At 41.0% G+C, this 20,478-nt stretch overlaps 1 protein-coding gene across 5 annotated transcripts in view; it reads left to right on the top strand.

Annotated features, from left to right (window-relative positions):
* SLC25A26 (solute carrier family 25 member 26) overlaps positions 1-20,478 on the top strand; it is a 155,751-nt gene that overhangs the window by 126,047 nt on the left and 9,226 nt on the right. For all 5 annotated transcript variants that reach the window (XR_014064924.1, XR_014064925.1, XM_081528447.1 and 2 more), the window contains 3 exons: positions 12,980-13,049; positions 19,030-19,094; positions 20,124-20,197. Coding sequence is in view for 3 of the 5 variants with exons in the window: in XM_081528447.1 (XP_081384573.1) it covers positions 12,980-13,049; positions 19,030-19,094; positions 20,124-20,197 (209 nt within the window). In the remaining 2 variants the exon portion in view is untranslated. The remainder of the gene's footprint in view (positions 1-12,979; positions 13,050-19,029; positions 19,095-20,123; positions 20,198-20,478) is intronic.

Raw genomic sequence — 20,478 nt, 5'->3', positions numbered from 1 at the left:
TTGGGATTGGAATGAAAAATGACCTTTTCCAGTCCTATGGCCACTGCTGAGTTTTCCAAATTTGCTCACATATTGAGTGCAGCACTTTCACAGCATCATCTTTTGGAATTTGAAATAGCTCAGCTGGAATTCCATCACCTCCACTAGCTTTGTTCGTAATGATGCTTCCTAAGGCTCACTTGACTTCAGACTCCAGGATGTCTGGCTCTGTGTTAGTGATCACACCATCGTGGTTATCTGGGTCATGAAGATCTTTTTTGTATAGTTCTTCTGTGTATTCTTGCCACCTCTTCTCAATATCTTCTGCTTCTGTATCTGTTAGAACGTTGTCAGATTCTTGATCTCCGAAGATGATTTAGCTTCAGGACCAGGGACCAGGCTTGATCACTGAAGAGCTTTTGTGCAGCGGAGTTTTATTAAAGTATGAAAAGGGGCAGAGAAAGCTTCTGACACAGACATCAGAAGGGTGACAGAGAGAGCCCCCCCCCACTAGTCTAAGCAAGGGAGTTATATACTTTTTTAATTGGTTATTATAATAAATCAAAAGAATGTCTCAAGATTGTAAAGATCTTACTAGACCCACTCCCATAATATACATTTTCAGATAATAGGATTAGTCAGAAGGTTTTCAGGAAGGAGAAACTGTCCTCAAGCAGGATACATTATTGTTAAATAATCCTTACTAAGGAATGTAGAAAAAAACATTTGTCCTTCCTCCTCCTTGAGAATTCCAGACCCCTGTCTCCTCCTTGAGAGCCCCAGACCCCTTTCTCCTCCTCGGGGACCCTGGATTCCTTATCAACCTGCCTAGGAATTGACTCTCAACATGTACTACATCTGATGTATGTACTACATCTTCTTTATCCTTTCATCTGTCGGTGTACATTTAGATTGCTCCATGTCCTGACTATTGTAAATAGTGCTGCAGTGAACTTTGTGGTTCATGTGCCTTTTTGAATTATGGTTTTCTCAGGGTATATTCCCATAGTGGGTTTGCTGGTAGTTTTATTCCTCATTTCTAAAGGAATTTCCATCCTATTCTCCGTACTGGCTGTATCAGTTGACATTCCCATGAACAGTGCAAGAGGGTTCCCTTTTCTCCACGTTGTCTCTGGCATTTATTGTTGTAGGTTTTGATGATGGCCATTCTGACCGGTGTGAGGTGACAGCCTTATTGCAGTTTCTCTAATAACGTGTGTCCTCATGCTCTTCTTGAGTAGGAGACAGTTGGCCTGGGCTGGGGTGTCCAGTTGTTCCCTGATACAGAGCCTGCTGTTTGCTCTCTGTCCTGTGAATGAACACTGGGGCTGATGGCTGTCACCCTGGTGGGAGTGTGTCGGGGGAAGCCTTGAAATTACTTCATGCTGTTCTTCCTCTGATGGACCTTGAACTATGAGTGAAGAATGACTTGGAAAATTGGAACAACTTGATTGTTTTTATAGTGCTACCACCAAGTGTTCAGAATTCCTCATAATATATTGAATGCTGCTGATAATAGAAATATCATTAATTGAGAAAACAGGCCTGCTGTTTAACGATTGCACACCTTTAAACATTATGAATGGTGAAATTCAGTTAAAGCCTCTATCTTACTATTGTACCTATTTTCATTTCCCAGTTTTATAAGTATACTTGGGTTATGTAAGATGTCAGCATTAGGGTAGGCTGGGTGAAGGGCATATGGAACCTCTGCTATTTTTGTAAATTTTCTGTAAGTCTAAAATTACTTCAAAATGAGATTTTCTAAATAAGCTACTAGAAATAGTTTCCAGTCATCCTATGTTAAGGAAGCTTTACTCAGGACAAACTGCAAAAGTGAAATGAACATTTCTGACTGCTGTTCTCGTTACTTGAAATGTTTCATTAACGTGAGATGTAAACAAATGAGCATGGAGTCATCTGCAAATTTCATTCTTTATTTGAAAAGAAAATGGAAACAGTTTGAATTTTGATAAATAAGCAAACACCAAGTAAAGTATGGCTGCTTGATTTTTTTAAAGTTTTATTTAGGTTTATTTATTTAGGTTCCCAAGCTTTGTCGCCTCATCTGAGACACCAGCACTGTGGTTTTCACATTTGGGCCCCCTCTCTGCGCCTTCACAGGAGTCATCATTAGACCTTAATGACATTGGAAATAGTATTTATGTTTAGAAATTATGGCAATTAAAAATTTTGACGTTGAGGTCTTTAAAAAAAATTCTCCATAACAAACCCACATTATGTAACTAAATTTTATTGACATCAAACTATAATAACTTGCATATTGTAGCTTCTCTAGAAGGTGAGCTGTGTATCAAGGAAGCTTACAAATGTTGTTTATATACCGTTCTGTCTACAAGACACATGGCTTTGAGGGAACCATAACAGCCAGGTTCAGCTCCCCCACTTTCTCTCTGACCTCAGGCAAGTTACTTGACATTGGTTTGCACCACCCTGCACCTGTGTTTATGGATAATAATACACACCTTTCAAAATTAAATGAGAAATGTGAAATCTTTGCATAGTTTCTAGGTACTCAGGAAGTGGCCAGTAATACTGTCAATCACAGTCATTCATACTGTTGGCTGACACTGCATTTTAATTCCATTTTCCACTACTCTTAAAGTATTCAAAGTTCATAAACAGTAATGCTGCACTTCCTGCGAGTAATCTTTCCTGCCTTTCCAGTCAGTTTTTTGTTGCTCATGACCCTCTAGTTCCTCCATATAGGTGAACAAATAAGTAATTTCAAAATGATTTAATAATTCATATACAGTACTTTTTACCAGCCGGGTTCTTGTCATTATTCTTGTAGCTTGATGAGTTTAAAGTTGCTCTCAGATGAATAGTTTGTAAACAACACTTACCTTTTCTTGGGTAGAGACTTACTTATTTACTTTTTTTGGCTGCGCTGGGTCTTCCTCACCGCACAGGCTTTGCCTTAGTTGTGGCAAGTTGTGATGCGTGGACCTCTCATTGTGGTGACTTCTCTTGTGAAGCACGGTCTCTAGCGCGCACAGGCTTCAATAGTTGTGACTCCTGGGCTCTAGCGCGCAGGCTTAATAGTTGTGATGCGCGGGCCTAGTTGCTCCACGGCATGTGGGATCTTCCCGGACCAGGGATCAAATCCGTGTCTCCTGCTTTGGCAGGTGGACTCTTTACCGCTAAGTCAGCAGGGGAAGGCCCAACAGTACTTTTCTGTTTAGCTTAGTGTCAATATTCTTTTTCTGAAGTTTTATATTCAGGCAGTTCTTTATTTTAAAAAATGACACATATTAAAATTTTTTTTTCAAATTTTTTTTATTACGGTAAAAGTCACATAATAGAAAACATACTATATTAACCTTGTTTAGCTGTACAGTTCAGTGGCGCTTAAGTACATTCATATTGTTGTACAACTCTCACCATCTATCTCCTGAATTTTTCATCTTCCTAACCTGAAGCTGTCCCATTAATTACTAACTCCCATTCCCCTCCCCCCACCCCTATCCCCAGCATCTATGAGTGTACTTCCTGGCTGTGAATTTGACTATTCTAGGTACCTCATGTAAGTGGGATCAGTATTTGTCTGAACCTAATGTATATTGGGGACTTCCTTGGTGACTCAGTGGTAAAGAATCCGCCTACCAATGTACAAGATGTGGGTTTGATCCCTAGGCTGGGAAGATCCCCTGGAGAAGGGAACAGGAGCCCACTCCAGTATTCTTGCCTGGGAAATCCCATAGACAGAGGAGCCTGGTGGGCTACAGTCCATGGGGTTGCAGAAGAGCCTGACTAGTAACTAAACAACAGTAAAGTGAATATTGGAATGCATTTTTAAGTTTAACTCAGTATACATCCTACAAACAGGTTGTGCCTTCTTTTTTCCCCCCTGTGCTATACAGCAGGCCTCACGTATCTACGTCATACATCGTGGTGTACATAGTCAATCCCACTCTCCCAGTGCATCCCACCCTCTCACCCCCTTGATGTCCATACGTTTGTGCTCTCTGTCTGTGTCTCTATTCTGCTTTGCAAATAAATAGGTGCATCAGTACCATTTTTCTAGATTCCACATAGAAGCATTAATATATGATATTTGTTTTTCTCTTCCTGACTTCACTCTGTATGACAGACTCTGGGTCCGTTCATATCTCTGCAAACAACACAGTTTTGTTCCTTTTTATAGCCGAATAACATTCCAGAGTGTGTATTTACCACATCTTTATCCATTCCTCTGTTGATGGACATTTAGGTTGCTTCCATGTCCTGGCTATTGTAAATAGTGCTGCAGTGAACGTTGGGATGCATGCATCTTTTGGAATTACGATTTTCTGTGGATATCTGCCCAGGAGTGGAATTGCTGGGTCATATGGTAGTTCTGTGTTTAGTTTTTTAAGGAACCGCTGTACTGTTCTCCACAGTGGTTGTATCAATTTGCATCCCTATCAACAGTGTAAGAGTGTTCCCTTTTCTTTATACCCTCTCTAGCATTTAGGAGTTTGTAGATTTTTTGATGATGTCTGTTCTGATTGGTGTGAGGTGCTACCTCGTAGTTTTGATTTGCGTTTCTCTAATAATTAGTGATGTTGAGCATCTTTTCATGGGCCTCTTGGCCATTTGTATGTCATCTTGGAGAAAAAACTGTTTAGATCTTCTCCCCATTGTCTGATCAGCTTGTCTGATTTTTTGATACTGAGCTGCATGAGAAAATTCACATTATTTAAAGCACATTATTTTGGACATTGACATAGTTTGTTCATTCACTTGGTTATTCTGATATCATTCTAGTAAAAGTTGTCATCTGTATATAGAACTATGAAATGTCTTATAGATACCTTTCGTTTGCTTTCAAACATCTCTAACCTTTGGCAAGGTGCTTAACTTCTCTGAGCCTCAGCTTCTTTGTTTGTGAAATGATTAAATGGCGAATACTTTGGAAGATTGTGGTTAGGATTATATGAGTTAATGTATGTGAAGTGTTTGATGCCTGGAGCATAGTAAGTTCTGTGTGAGTGTAGTTACTGTGGTTCCTGTTATAATGCTCTCTGTTTGCCATGGAAGTTTTTCACTTGAATCATAATCTTTTGGTTCTAGAGATTTTTTGTTTATTTATTAGTATCTTTTTCTAATAAAAAATGATTTCTTTCTATGTTTCTAGACTAAGTTATTCTGGCCAGGTGATAGTGGAAAGTTATGCTTATCTTTGGAGATTCTATTTTTAAATTGTGTCTTCCTCCATCTGGGTCTATTTTGATCCAGTGGTTCCCCCCCCCCCCTTGGCAACCATTTTTTTTTTTCTTCCCTAGATTATAGCAGGCACCTCTGTGAAGCTTTCTTTCTCTTATAACCTCTTCTGTCCTCATTGTACACCCATCAAATATTAGACCTGGGGACTGCTATTTTTTTCCCTCTGACTCTACAATGCCTGAAACCTAGTAGGTATTGAGTAAATGCTCAATTTATGAATTATATAGTGTCTCTGATTTTTCTTCTCCTGTATGACATGTAATGCACATCTTATTATTTCTTCTTTATTACTAGTTATAAGGCCTTCCCAGGTGGCTCAGTGGTAAATAATCCACCTGCCAATGCGGGAGATACAGGTTTGATCCCTGGGTCAGGAAGATCTCCTGGAGGAGGAAATGGCACCCAACAGCAGTATACTTGCCGGGGAAGTCTGATGGACAGAGGAGCCATGTGGGCTGCAGTCCATGGGGTTCAGAGAGTCTGACACGACTGCAACTGAGCACATGCACACTACTTACAAACTCAGCATCATTTGTAATATTTTAAGTCTGTTTGGAGTAAACTTGGATTCTGTGGAATCCTTGCAGGTTCCAGCAGAAACTGAAGATGACTTTCAGTCGTTTCCAAAATGACCATTGATATTTTATGTTTTGTATCCGTTTCCTGAAAACTCAGCAAAGTGAATAATAGTGTTCAAATTGGCGTTAGCCTGATAAAATAAACATTTTGCCACCTTTAAAGTATAAAGTTGTGACTTACCTGGCTATCCAGTGATTAAGAGTCTACTTTCCAAACAGGGGGCACTGGTTTGATCCCTGGTTGGTGAACTAAGGTTCTATATGCCACGGAGTGTGGCCAAAAGTTGAAAAAACATAAACAGATAAAAAGTTGCTGTTCTCCTGATTTGGTTCTTATGCTGTCTCCAGTACTTGTGAGAGCTCTGGAGAAAATAACATTTTTTACAAAAGCACACAGATATACTTGGGAACATTAGAACATATACAGAAAAATACCAGAAACTCTGCTTAATGGCAAGACTATCTTTAGAAAGCTGTTTTTAATCAAACTTTCTTTTTTTAGTTAATCTACTTCCACAAGTAAGGTTACAAAAATCTATTCGATTAGCTTTACTCTTAGTCCAGTGATTTCAAGTAACCAATCTCATTAGTTAGGTGGAAGGAAATGTTGGAGCTCTGACACGACACATTATTATACGTTTGATTTGTTAGGTAGTTTACATAGTTAGATGTCTGGCTGAAGAAACGTTAAAGCTGACAGAGACATACATGCCTTGGTTTGTTTACATGGTGTCTTTTCCATTTCTGTAGTGTTTTTCTCAGCCTTCCAGAGTGTATTTCCAGTGGAGAAGTATTGAGAGTACGAAAGTACTAAGTTAGCTGTTCTTTCAGGTGTGTGTGTGTGTATCTATTTAGAGGATAATTGCTTTACAGTGTTGTGTTAGTTTCTGATGTACAATAAAGTGAATTAGCTATGGGACCACCACACCACCCCTCTAGGTCATCACAGAGCACCAAGTTGAGTTCCCTGTGCTATGCAGCAGTTTCCGTTAGCTGTCTGTTTCACACATAGTAGTGTATATGTCCGTGCTACTCTTTCAGTTTGTCCCAGCCTAGCTCTCTCCCTGACCCGTGTCTACATGTCCATTCGCTATGTCTACATCTGTATTCCTGCCCTGCAAATAGGTTCACCTGTACCATTTTTCTAAATTTCCTATATATTCAATAATATATGATATTTGTTTTTCTCTTACTTCACTCTATATGAAAGATGCTAGGTCCATTCACATCACTACAAATGACCCAATTTCACTCCTTTTTATATTGTTGTTGTTCAGTTGCTCAGTCATGTCTGACTCTTTGTGACCCCATGGAATGTAGCATGCCAGGCTTCCCTGTCCTTCACCAACTCCTGGAGCTTGCTCAAACTCGTCCATTGAGTTGATGCCATCTAACCATCTCATCCTCTGTTGTCCCCTTCTCCTGCATTCATTCTTTCCCAGCATCAGAGTCTTTTCCAGTGAGTCAGCTGTTTGCATCAGGTGGCCAAAAATACTAGAGCTTCAGCATCAGTCCTTCCAATGAATATTCAGGTTTGATTTCCTTAAGAATTGACTGGTTTGATCTCCTTGCTGTGCAAGGGACTCTCAAGAGTCTTCTCCAGACTGCAGTTCGAAGGCTTCCATTCTTTTGGCATTTTTATTGTCCAGTTCTCACATCCATACATGACTGCTGGAAACAGCATAGCTTTGACGCTATGGACCTTTGTCAACAAAGTAATGTCTCTACTTTTTAATATGCTGTCTAGGATTGTCATAGCTCTTCCAAGGAGCGTCTTTTAATTTCATGGCTGCAGTCATCGTCCACAGTGATTTTGGAGCCCAAGAAAATAAAGTCTCTCACTATTTGCATTGTTTCCCCATCTATTTGCCATGAAGTGATGGGACCAGATGCCATGATCTTTGTTTTCTGAATGTTGAGTTTTAAGCCAGCTTTTTTACTGTCTTTCACCTTCATCAACAGGCTCTTTAGTTCCTCTTCCGTTTCTGCCATTAGGGTGATTTCATTTACCTATCTGAGGTTATTGATATTTCTCCTAGCAATCTTGATTTCAGCTTGTGCTTTATACAGCCTGGCATTTAGGATGATGCACTGTGCAGATAAGTTAAATAAGCTGGGTGACGTATACAGCCTTGATGTACTCCTTTCCCAATTTGGAAGCAGTCTGTTGTTCCATGTCCAGTTCTAACTGTTGCTTCTTGACCTGCATACAGATTTCTCAGGAAGCAGGTCAGGAGGTCTGGTATTCCCATCTCTTGAAGAATTTTCAGTTTGTTGTGATCTCTGCAGTCAAAGGCTTTAGCATAGTCCAAAACAGATGTTCTGGAATTCTCTGGCTTTTTCTGTGACCAATGGATGCTGGCAATTTGATCTGTGGTTACTCTACCTTTTCTAAATCCAGCTTGTACATCTGGAATTTCTTCATTCACATACTGTTGAAGCCTACCTTGAAGTATTTTGAGCATTACTTTGGTAGCATGTGAAATGAGTGCAATTGTGTGGTAATTTGAACATTGTTTGGCATGGCACTTCTCTGGAATTGGAATGAAAACTGACCTTTTCCAGTCCTATGGCCACTGCTGAATTTTCCAAATTTGCTGGCATATTGAGTGCAGCACTTCCGCAGCATGATCTTTTAGGATTTGAAATATCTCAAACTGGAATTCCATCACTTCCACTAGCTTTGTTTGTAGTGATGCTTCCTAAGGCCCACTTGACTTTGCACTTCAGGATGTTTGGCTCTTGGTGAATGATCACACCATCATGGTTATCTGGGTCATGAAGATCTTTTATGTATAGTTCTTCTGTGTAGTCTTGCCACCTCTTCTTAATATCTTCTTTTTCTGTTAGGCCCATACTATTTCTGTTCTTTATTGTGCCCATCTTTGCATGAAGTGTTCTCTTGGTATCTCTTAATATTCTTAAAGAGATCTTTAGTCTTTTGTATTCTCTTGTTTTCCTCTATTTCTTTGCATTGTTCACTTAAAAAGACTTTCTTATCTCTGCTTTCTATTTTCTGGAACTCTGCATTCAGAGGGGTGTATCTTTCCTTTTTCTCCTTTGCCTTTCGATTCTCTTCTTATCCCAGCTATTTGTAAGGCCTCCTCAGATAACCATTTTGCCTTTTTGCATCTCTTTTCTTGGGGATGGTTTTGATCACCATGTCCTGTATAGTGTTATGAACATTTGTCTGTAGTTCTTTGGGCACTCTATCAGATCTAATCCCTTGAATCTATTTGTCATTTCCACTGTATAATCATAATGGATTTGATTTAGATCATACCTGAATAGCCTAGTGGTTTTCCCTACATTCTTCAATTTAAGTCTGAATTTTGCAAAAGAGTTCATGATCTGAGCCACAGTCAGCTCCTGGTCTTCTTTTTGCTGATTATATGGGGCTTCTCCATCTATACAGTCTCCCATCTGTATAGCTACAAAGAATATAATCAGTCTGATTTCAGTATTGTCCATTTGGTGGCATCCATGTGTAGAGTTGTCTCTTGTGTTGTTGTAAGAGGGTGTTTGCTGTGACCAGTGCGTTCTCTTGGCAAAACTCAGTTAGCCTTTGCCCTGCTTCATTTTGTACTCCAAGGTCAAACTTGCCCGTTACTCCAGGTATCTCTTGGATTCCTGCTTTTGCATTCGAATCCCCTATGATGAAAAGGACATCTTTTTTTGGTGTTAGTTCCAGAAGGTCTTGTAGGTCATCATAAAACCATTCAACTTCTGCTTCTTTGGCATTAGTGTTTGGGGCCTAGACTTGAATTATGTGATATTGAATGATTTGCCTTGGAAATGAACAGAGATCATGCTGTCATTTTTGAGTTTGCACCCAAGTACTGCATTTCGGACTCTCCTGTTGACTACGAGGACTAGTCCATTTCTTCTAAGAGATTCTTGCCTACAATCGTAGATATAATGGTCATTTGAATTAAATTCACCCATTCCTGTCCATTTTAGTTCACTGATTGCTAAAATGTTGATGGTTCGCTCTTGCCATCTCCTTTTTGACCACTTCCAATTTACCTCGTTTCATGGACCTAACACTGCAGGTTCCTATACAGTGTTGTTCTTGACAGCATCAGACTTTACTTTCACCACCAGACACATCCACAGCTGGGCATTGTTTCCCCTTTGGCTCAGCATCTTTGTTCCTTCTGGAGTTGGAGAGTCAGATACAACTTAGCAACTAAACAGCAATGTTCCATTCTATATATGTACTACATCTTTATCTATGGATGGACATTTAGTTTGCTTCCAGGTCTTTAGCTATTGTAAATAGCGCTACAGTGAACATTGGGTTGCGTATGTCATTTTGAATTATGAGTTTCTCAGAGTATATGCCCAGTAGTGGGATTGCTGGTAGTTTTGGTTTTAACTTTTTAAGGAACCTTCATACTTTTCTCCATAGTGGCCGTATGAATTTACATTCCCACCAATACTGCAAGAGGGTTCCCTTTTCTCCATATCTTCTGCAGCACTTAGGGATTTGTAGATTTTTAATTTTGAAGTTAAGTTTATTTGTTTAATTTTATTTTCAGTTGCTGTGAGTCTTTGTTGCTGCAAGTGGTCTTTCTCTTAATTGCAGTGAGCAGGGGCTACTCTTCACAGTACACGGGCTTCTCATTGTGGTGGCCTCTCTCGCTGTGGATCATATCTTCTAGGTGCACAGGCTTCATTAGTTGCAGAACTCTGGCAGAGTAGTTGTGGCACACAGGCTTAGATGCTCCAAGGCATTTGGGATCCAAACCCATGTGCTCTGCATTGGAAGGGGGGTTCTTAGCTACTGTATCACCATGGAAGCCCAGGTTTGTAGATTTTTTGATGATAGCTATTTGGTGGTATCTCCTTGTAGTTTGATTTGCATTTCTCTAATAACGAGCAGTGGTGAGCATCTTTTCATGTTCATTGGCCATCCATATGTCTTCTTTGGAAAAATTTCTGTTTAGGCTTTGTGCTCATTTTTTGATTGCATTATTATTATTGTTATTATTTTTGATATAGAGCTGAATGAACTGCTTTTGGAGATTAATCCTTTGTCTGTTCCTTCATTTGCGAATATTCTCTCCCATTCTGAGGGTTGTCTTTTCATCTTGTTTATGGTTTCCTTTGCTATGCGAAAGCTTTTAAGTTTAAATAGGTCCCATTTGTTAGTTGTGGTATATTTGATCATCTGTGAAAATGTCACACCACCATTGACAGGATATTATATATACTGTTCTAACCATCGTAATGAATATATTCAAGGTCTTATTTCTAATGTTCTTTGTCCTTGTTGTGGTACTTGCCATTATGCTAGAGGCCCTAAGCAGTTCAGTAAGGCAAGAAAAATAAAAGGCAGTAATTAAGAAAGAACTGTCAAAACTCAGTAATTACAAAACAGACAACCCAATAAAAATGTGCAAAACATTTGAACAGAAACTTCATAAAGAAGATGTTTTATGGATGGTAAAAAAAAGTACATGAAAAGGAGCTCAGCATTATTAGGGAAATACATACTGAAACCACAATGAAATACTACTGCATATGAATTAAAATGGTAAAATATTAAAAATACTGACAATACCAGATACTGGAAAAGATGTAAAGAAACTGGTCTAAATGTAAAATGGTACAACAGTTTCTAAAACAATTAGATGGTTTCTTAAAAAGTATACCTACATACATCTGCCATGTGGTTCAGTTATTTCACTCCTAGGTAATTTTTCCAAGAGAAATGAAGGCCTGTGTCCATATGAAGTCATAAATATAAATGTTCATAACAGTTTTATTAGTAGTAGCCCCAAACTGAAAAAATCGCAAAGGTCCATCAACAGGCAGATACATGGACAGACAATGATACATCTATACAATGGACTATTTTTTAACCAATAAGAAGGAACAAATGATTGATATCCACTTGAACACGAGCAAATCATACAAAAAATCTGAAGGAAAGAATTTGTGTTAAAAAGTTAATGTATACTTACATTTCTATAAAATTCCAGGAAAGGCAAATTAATCTATAGGGGTCAATCAGATTGTTTAAGGTTTGGTCAGGAAGGGCAGGAAAGGGGATGACAAAGGGACAACAAAACTTTTTTGGGTGATGGATTCGTTCATTATCTTAATCATGGCAATGATTTCTTATGTATGTGCATCAGAAGTTACTGTATCACCTACTTTAAATACATGTAGTTTGTTGGGTATCATTTATACCTCAAGCTAAAAACCAAAATAAATAGTGTAGGCTCTGCTGTTAGAAAGCCTGGATAAAATGAGAGACTAGCAACAGGACCCGACTCTTAGGATTGTTATGAGGACTGTGGGTGTTTTTTTTTTTTGGTACGTTTGTTTTGTTTTGTAAAATATTTATTTAGCTGTATTGGGTCTTCATTGGGTCATGTGGAGATCTTTCCCGTGGATTGTCTAGTCGTGGCACGTGGGCTTAGTTCTTCTGCAGCAAGTAGGATCTTAGTTCCCTGACTGGGGATCAAACCCACGTCCCCTGCAGTGCAAAGCAGATTCTTAACCACTGGATCACCAAGGAAGTCTTGGGTTTTGATATGTGTTCAGAGGCTGAACCAGGGCCTGACTGAGAGCTCTTCACCATTTGAAATGACTGTATCTCATTTTCTGATGTATCATAAACTCTGAGCAAGCAAGGCACCACACCCCTGCCATCATCTTGCCTAGTTTGAAACTCAGCATGAGTTTTATGTTACACATATTACACAGAGCAGTGTGAAAACGTTTTGAGGAACTTGACATTGTTTAGTAATAGAATCAGCATCCTTCAAACATGTACAGCATGGATAAAGATTGAAAACAGAACTGTGGAATTTGGTATACACTGCTTTGGACTAATTTGCGTATTATGGTATTTACATGTTTAGAATTATACGAGAAATATTTTAAATGTTACATTGTCTTAAAGATGTCTTTATTTTTATACTTAATAAATGTGTGTATGTGTATCACATGTATTCCCTGAAAATGGTTTCCTTTGGGCACTCGAATGTGCCTGTCACCCTGGTTTCTTTGACTTATTTTAGAAGGCCGTTAAGTCCTTGGGAAAATCACTTATGTCATCAGTGAGGAATGCCACCAAAATAGCTTCTCACTTAAGTTCCCATCCCCAGAGCTAACCCACAGGAGGTTCTGATAAATTCAAATATTTAATAACTTGTATTTTTCTTTCTCCTTTACCACAGGCCCTCTGGTCCTGGAGGCAAGATCATGTGGTGGGTTCTTGGCAGTCAGCAGTCTGTGGAGCTTTTGCAGGTGCAAAGGATTATATTATACTGGGAAAGACCAAGGAGGGGGAGAAAAATGTGAAAATATTAACTATGCAAAAACAACATTCTTCAGAAATTCCAGATTGTTTAGAAGAAGAGAGTTCCACTAGTTTGAGGAAAGAGTGTCTGGGTGGGTGTTGTGGGGGGAGGAACTCCTGCTAAAAAGGTGTCTGCCTGAAAGACAGCCAATTTGTTTTTGACAAATTTTTCGTTTTCTTTTGATTAAAGCCTTCACTCAGGCCCGTGGATTATCTTGAAGGTGATTTAGCAGGGCCTCTCTGCAGAGAGCTGAGCTGTGGCCCAGGGCTCCCAGTGCAGCTGTCTGCCTGGAGCACTTCTTGGGGGGTTTCAGCGAATTCTGCAGGAGGCAGTGATTCACGGTCCGTGTGACATGTTTGACAGCCCCGTAGATTAACTAGTGTCAGGAGAGCAGAGGCTGCTCCACAACTTACCGAAGGCTAAACTACACGGTGTAGAAAATACGGAGATCTAAACATCTGGGCATTTTTCTAGACATTGAAGAGCAGAGTGACAATATGCAATGTCGTGCTATCCATCACTTGGTCATACGCATTTTCCAGTGAGGTTTTAGGGAGAACGCAGAAACTGGAAAGAATTTAGTGAGAGATGTAACAGTCTGAGAGAGAAAGGCATTTTGTTGTTGCAAATAAAGGTAAGTGAGAATTACGGTTGAAATAAATGGAAACGGAGATTTGCCAGAAAACTATAAACTGCTGATGCACACCCTCCATAAACTGACAGATACATGGGCTTAGGATACCAGCTTTAGTGGAAAAAAAAATTCATTTCCAATTTTTTTAATGGTCGTTGGATGGACTTTTTGTTATAGTGATCAGGAAAACAGAAAACATACATTTTTATAGGATCCTGTAGTAATAATTGGACCCATCTGACTTGTAGAATTGATAATCCAAATAAGACTATTGCCTGTAGATACGAAGCCAGCTCCGATTGATTATGATGGGTGATTGTTTCCACATGATCCATGTCCTTAGCTGTGTTAAGTGGGTAGGTGGTCCTGATTCGTTTGCCAGTGGTCAAGACTCCTTACTCCCTGGTACCTACGAGGGTCTGTCTGTGGACACCCTCTGGGGCCTGGGGGCAAAGTGAGCATTCTGGAAATTGAGTCATACTGGATAAGGTAGGCCACTTCTTAAAGTGAACATACTATAAAATGTCCGTGTGTTAAATATATATTTTTTCTGGTCTCTTTCTTTAAGGAGCTAATTCAAAGATGTACTTGCAAATGTATCATTCCTCTTAAGGACATGTGTGTTCATTACAGTTCCTTTTTGTGAGAAACGTTGTATGACAGGCAGTAAGCATTAGTTTAGTCAGAGGTGGCAGGAGGTGTGGGTGCGGCAGAAGGGGGAGAAACTTGGTATCAGTGATCTTGGGGGTCTCGGCCGGCAGCCACTTGAAGCAGGGCTTCGGTCCGGGCCAGAGATTGAGAGCGGGTCACGGTGGTGAGAGCACCAAATCTTCGCCAGTACACCAGTGGTCAGTCACAAGACCCTGGCGTTTCAACTTTGTAGAAAAAAATTCCCACAGAGATGAAAAGTGAGGTATTTATTAGGTGGCAAAAAGAGCACAGTACGTGTGGATAGAAACACCCACGGGCAGACAGACGTAGAGAGTCCCTGAGTTGTGCCCTCGGGGCAGTGTGAATTACTGTAAGGAGGCATTTCTTCCAGCTTTCCTTTGGCCAGTCATTTGGTTTGCCCGGTTCACAGCCCATATTTGGTATATCTCAGGATTCTTCTGTGTGCGTGCACATGTCTGTTAGCCAAGATGGATTCTATGGCAGAGGTTTATGCGTGGAGCATCTCTTAACGTTACTCCCCTTTGATCTCCAAGACCTTTTCTGCTCATGTGTGGTTGGAGAGGTCGCCTGCCTTTGAGAATGAGAACAGTGTGATCTGGGCAGGGCTCAGCCTCCTGCCCTGCTGCTGACTCCTTGGACTTTCAGGCCACAGGGAGTGAGTCTCCAGTCAGTTTACCCTGCGTGGGGGAGAGGTGGGCAGTCGGCTTCCTGCATCACCAGTATCCACTGTCTGGGTCAGTGGGGAAGCTGGGATCGGGGCAGCCAGTGGATTCGCCCAGAGCTGCTGCCTCCAGTGCTGGCTGACCTGTCTGAGTCACAGAGCTGTCAGCCCTCTGTTCTGTCTGCAGCTGAGGAAGGAGACTTTGGGGCCTTGCTAGGCACCAGTTTCCTTACCTGTGATGTAGACGCAGCTGTCCCTCCATGAAGAGGTTGTTGCTGGGATAGGTGATAGTGTATGGTGGTGGTGTTTAGTCCTTAGGTTGTGTCTGACTCTCTTGTGACCCCATAGACTGTAGCCCGCCAGGCTCCTCTGTCCATGGGATTCTCCAGGCAAGAGCACTAGAGTGGATAGCCATTCCCTCCGCCAGGGGATCCTCCCGGCCTAGGGATCGAACATGCATCTCCTGCGTTGGCAGGCAGATGCTTTACCACTCAGCTACCTGAGAAGCCCCTGCATAGTGTGTCAGTGTTTGGTAATCTGTAGAACTACATTTAAGGAATTACTACTATTTCAGTAAAAACAGCCAACACCCAGGAAATGAAAAGCTGTCATCATCATAGTAATTCATATTCTTAATTGCATGAGGGGAAAAAGCACATTAATAAATTTAGTATACCTAATCATTGCCTCTACTAGGGTATAGATTTAAAAGCTCCTCCAAGACAATTACCTTTTCAGCTGACGTCTGATAGGAATTTGCCCAAGGTCTGCAGAAAATTGTTAGTAGGTGTCTTCTGTTAAAGACATGTACAAAATTAAATAGGTTTCTTGTTTACTTTCCTTGTTTTGAAATTTTAGTTGGTACAAATGTTGACTCTGAGGAACAAGGTTACTGTTTTAAAACCTTTCTAAAAGATAAGCATAATTGGAAAATACTTCACATTGTGGAAAAGTGATATTCTGTAAGAATTTGCTGCAAGATTATGTACTACACAGTATAGAGACATGACTCACGACTTGTCACATTGGGCAGCCCATACGATCTGGCATGCTTACCCGCTGCACTTTCAGATGTTTTCGCCTTACATGGCCATAAAGGCAATGATAAAACTTGCCCTTAAACCAGAAATCTTATTTCTCATCCCTGTGTGCTTTTCCAAGTTTAAGCTGATTAAATTATTATAGACAAAGCACTCTCTGGTCATCCTTGATGCTGTTTGGTGCCCATGCTTGCTTTATGAACCACTTGGCACAAATATCCAAAAATGTCCCTTGAGATTGGAGGTGTTGATGGCTTGTCATGCTCAGAAATTCCCTTGGCCTCTGGTCAGGGGTTAAATTAGGGGGAAAAAATGAACTTTGGAACTGTTGCCAGCTTCCTCACTTCAAGTTAACTCCTAAACATAAAACCATCATTCAGTCTGCATAATTATGACATCTGCTGTATAGTGAAATTTGCTATTCTAATGTTCTTTGATTCATTTCCTGTAGCGAACACTTACACTCTCTGGGAGAAGGAAAAGAAAGCCATGGCTTGAAATTCTATAACAGGGTGAAGGATTATCTGGGTAGCAAATGACAGGGCCGGATACAGTCTTAAAGAAACGGAAACACGTTTGTTGCCATTGCTGTTGCTAAGGCCCCATTTGTCTGGGGCTCTCCGCTGAAGCAGCTCTTCCTGCCCCCAGCTAGTGCGCAGGGGCACAGTGCGTGGCAGCAGCCGGCTGCTGGCCCCCGCCCCCACATTCCCAGCAGATGTTGGAGGTGACGGCTCCAGACTTACTGTAGGCAGGTGGCCCCTTTGTCTGGAGGGGAGAGAACCCTGAGGACACGTGAGATGTTGTTTCACTGTAAAAATCTAATTTCCCCCGAATCTGGTTCTTGGAAGCAGTTAGTCTAACATTAAGTACAAACCTATCTCTAGTGGAACACAGAAAATTGTTTCACATGTGATTTGAACACTAAAGTAGCCTGCAGTTGCTATACCAAATAATTATTTCCTGTCTAATACATGAGCGTGTTCCTTGTATTTATTACTAGAGGTTTACAGTTCCCTTAAGTAAAATGTAGAAAATAACTGCATTTTAACTGAAAATACAGCTCCCCTGCTCCCTCCCCATTATGACCGGTTATACTATTACATGATCTTCACAAGTCCTTCTTACAGCCTCATAAAAAAACACTGTGAGGTCTGTGAATTAAAGCAGTCTTTGATATTTGAAGACGTTTAAATTGACATTAATAACTTTCATAAAATAAAGTTTCCTTCATGGTAGTAAAATTAGGACCTATTTCAGCATATGTGTTTTTGTCTCACTTTTCTTCATATTACTTTCAGGAAACAAATCACTGGGAGAATATTGGCAGGCATCTACAGTAAAGGAATGGTGAACTTTGCTAATGGCCAAAATAAGTTTGATTTACAGTATCCAAATTTTGTAGAAAACAAATACTTTTCAACATGGGTGATTTGTGAGAGCTTGAGTGGTCAAATGGGGGACTGATGATGTCCTTGTCAATTTTTAAGCCTTTTTAGTTGGTTTAGGTCAGTTTGAAACATTTTCAAACAGGAAAATGGTTACGCAGTTAGGAATTTAAACAACTGGACAGATTTGTGTTTGTCTTATTCCTATGTCAAAGTCATTGTGTAATGAAACTACTACTTTTGGAGCTAAGATACATATGACTTTGAGTATCGAAGGCAGAGTAAATGGTTAAGTGATTTAAAAAAGAGGGTAGAGTTTGAGGATTGAGTCCACAATATTTTAAAAATACTTGCAGTTTAGCAGGCCTCTGAATTTCAGGCAACTTTTGAATTGGGAGGAAAACGTTTCACATGCATAACTCAAAGGTGACTAAAATGAAATCTAGTATACATGCTTCTGGTTTTACTCTTTAGCCCTAAGATTTGTGCCCTTCTGGGTGTATCTTTCAAGAAGTCAGCATCATAATAAATAACATAATGTTACCAAATGGAGGAGGTTCAGTTTAATGATCTTATTTCAGCAACATATTTAGAAACGTATTTGGCAGAGATCAAATGACCTCCTTGTCCACACAGCCCAGAGCTTAGAGGAGAGGCCGCTGTTTCTGGAGCATCCTTCACATGTGTCGTGTTCAGCTCTTAGGAAACGGTCCGGTTTCACTGTGGGTCACAGAAGCTAAATCTTTAGGAAACCCTTTTGGGCTTACTGTTTCCGTCTTTTTTGGGACTTGGGGGGTCTGCAATATCTCTTTGTATCGTATTGAATAAAATATTGATACCAGATACCGTGATTTCTGTTAAAAAAAAAAAGTCTTCCAATTCCTCTGTCTGTACATGCAGACCCCTTTAAAATATGTGGATTTTTTTAAAGATCCATTTGGCAGTCATGGAATTTAAATAAAGAGGACAGAGCCGTAAGGAAGAACTCGGGCTTGAATCAAGACTGACTCCAACAAGAAACGAGTTTAGAAATCTTGTTACTCTAGCTGTCCTGTTGATCAGAAGTCTGGAAAAACAGAAAAACATACTCTCTTAACCGTTAAAATCCCAGCCATGTATGCCAAAAGTCCCCACAGCAATACACGTTTCTCTTTGCCAGTTTTGCCTCAGAGCAGAAACCATAGCAGTGTTTTGGAGTCAGATTAGAGAACCTAGGCCTTTGGAAGGCATGGACTGCCTGAGACTCATGGGCTGCAGCAGTGCCTCTCTGACAGGGGTGGGGTCTGACCATAGATACCCCCATGTACACACAAGATATATTGTGGGGCCTTTTCTTTAAACTTGAGCATATAAAACGTTGTCCCGTCACCTCTCTGATACGCAGTTAGACATCACTGCCAAGCAGCAGAGCGTGTGGGTCAAGAAAGAAGTGTTTTTGGCAGAGTTACGAGGCATTCTAGAATAAAAATGATAAAATGCCATGTAACGTGGTAAACAATGCCTCACTTGTGTGTTGCATGTTTTTATGTGCACAGGTGGCTTTGCAGCTGCAGTCACCACGCCTCTGGACGTGGCCAAAACAAGAATCATGTTGGCAAAGGTAAGTGGGAAAGTAACGTATCGGTGACACAACAGATGCTTGTCTCCGTTAGGGCCAGGGTTTGCTGCTGCTGCTAAGTCGCTTCAGTCATGTCCGACTCTGTGCGACCCCATAGACAGCAGCCCACCAGGCTCCACCAGGGCTTATAGGTACATAAAGTGAACAAAAGTGGCATGATACCTGTAAGTTAGCAACCTTACGCTGCCTGTTGAATGACGAATGGAACTGCCTTTGGACAAAGCACTATCCACAGGAATCGCTGTGATGGCTGTCTTTTTGACATCATTTTCCTCCATATTATGTGAACAGGTAGGGCTGGTAGGGCCTCTGGCTGGTAATACTGTTTTCAGAAACTCCTTGTTTTTACTGGTGACAGTCCTGAGGCTCAGGGAGTTGGCCTGCTTCACTCCAGGCAGCAAGTATGAGGCTCTGAACTTAGATCATGCTTATTAAGCTTTCACCAGATGAATTAGGACAATTTTCAGAACTGTTAACAAATGCCATGAAGAAAAATTATCTGTAAAACAAAACTGCATCAAGACTTCAGAAAAGTGCACGGAACATACCTGAACCAAAATGATGACTCTGAGAGGTCATGCCCTTGTGGAAAAGTGGGAGAAATAAAGACAGAATCGCAGTATGAAGCTTCATAGGGCAAAGCCAATTTTAAACTGAACATAGTGGTCTTTATTAAATGTGTGCACCCCATCCTTCTCAGATCAATCATTCCGCTTCCCATCTTTTTCCTGGTTAGTAGCTGTGTGAGAATTGTCTGGGGAAGCTCTGCTCATCAGTTGATGCTGAGAGAACTCACCTAGAAAAGCTGCTTTGGGTGGGATTTGGGCCAGACCAGTGCTTGCTGGTGGCTTCGGATGTGAGGGCTTCTAGTCCAGTGAGAGCCAGGGAGCGGATTCCCTAGAGACTCCCCAGTCTGCCTGAAACTGTCCTAGGTGAGGGTGTCGGGGAGCCAGCTGTAAGTGGGTTGGGGAATTTTGTGAGATGATGTCTTTGCTTTGTCTTTCTTTGCAGGCTGGTTCCAGCACTGCGAGTGGGAACATCCTCTCTGCCCTGCACACGGTTTGGCGGACACAGGGGCTATCAGGGTAAGGCCAGGAGGGGGGTCCTCTCCATCCTCTTCCTCCTCCTCCTCCTCTAGCCCAGCGTCAGGCACACCCACCCTTCTTCCTTCCGCTCGTCCTGATTGTAGACGACGTTATGTCTGATGTTGCGTATGTGAGATGCTGTTACACAATAGAGCTGATGCACTGTCGTAGCCGGGTTGGTCCCATCTTGACGTCAGGTGATGCCCGTGTGTGTGGCCCCTGCCGGGTTCTGGGCTGCAGCACTGAGAAAGCCAGCATCCACTTGTGTAAGGCAGGACCCG

This window comes from Giraffa tippelskirchi, chromosome 9 (genome assembly GCF_054371585.1).
Source record: "Giraffa tippelskirchi isolate mGirTip1 chromosome 9, T2T-mGirTip1v1.2.pri, whole genome shotgun sequence".
Taxonomy (NCBI): Eukaryota; Metazoa; Chordata; class Mammalia; order Artiodactyla; family Giraffidae; genus Giraffa; species Giraffa tippelskirchi.
This window is presented reverse-complemented; position numbering and strand designations above follow the sequence as displayed.